This window comes from Rhincodon typus, unplaced genomic scaffold (assembly GCF_021869965.1).
Source record: "Rhincodon typus isolate 14 unplaced genomic scaffold, sRhiTyp1.1 hic_rhity00012633, whole genome shotgun sequence".
NCBI lineage: Eukaryota > Metazoa > Chordata > Chondrichthyes > Orectolobiformes > Rhincodontidae > Rhincodon > Rhincodon typus.
Genome location: NW_025978271.1, coordinates 5119 through 5793, shown reverse-complemented (window position 1 = coordinate 5793; position 675 = coordinate 5119). Strand labels below are relative to the sequence as shown.

Here is a 675-nt window from a genome sequence, read left to right as displayed (position 1 = left end):
CCCCCTCGGCGCCGACCCCCCCAGACAGCGCGGCGCCCCCTCGGCGCTGAGGGTGGTAATGTGTTGCTGTGTCGTGGTTAAAAACTCACATGTAGTTGAAGACACTGAGTGTGACCCCGAAACACATGTGAACGATTCCCAGAATCACCGACATCTTCATTTTGAACGAGTTGAGGAAGTTTAGTCTGTTGTTGGCGAGATGCCAGATCTGGGCGAGGGAGAACGGAGCCAGTTAATCCTCACGTGGGGCTATCACAGCAGAGGGGCCGAATGGTCTCCCCCCCCAACCTCCCCTCATCGTGCTCTCTCTCTGTGTGCCTCGTGAGGTTCCTTCACCCCACCCCCATCCTCCTCCTGCAGCCCATCCTACGGAATCATTACAACAGGAGGAGACCCTTTGGCCCACTCAGCCTAGCCCTGCCTTCCTGCCCGACGATGGCTGCTCCTGGGCCCCTACAACGGAGATTTCCTCAAACTCAGCTCGACAGAACTCTCAATAGTCGGGCGTCTCCGTGATGTCCCTTTAATGGAGAGTTTGAAGGTCGTGGCCAGGTGTAGTTAACGTAATTTATATGGATTGTAGCTCGACCTTTGCCCGGGGTCCCACCTGGGGGGCTGATACAGAAGGGACAAGCTCAGGGGACCCAGGGTGACTTGGCAAGATGGATGCAGAAT

General features: G+C 56.6%; 1 protein-coding gene across 1 annotated transcript in view; it reads right to left on the bottom strand.

Moving 5' to 3' along the window:
• The window catches only part of LOC125482566 (V-type proton ATPase 116 kDa subunit a 2-like), a gene marked incomplete at both ends in the record, with an annotated part of 6058 nt that overhangs the window by 391 nt on the left and 4992 nt on the right, over positions 1–675 (bottom strand). Inside the window, one exon of the mRNA XM_048594665.1 lies at positions 90–208. Within this exon, the coding sequence (XP_048450622.1) occupies positions 90–208 (119 nt within the window). The remainder of the gene's footprint in view (positions 1–89; positions 209–675) is intronic.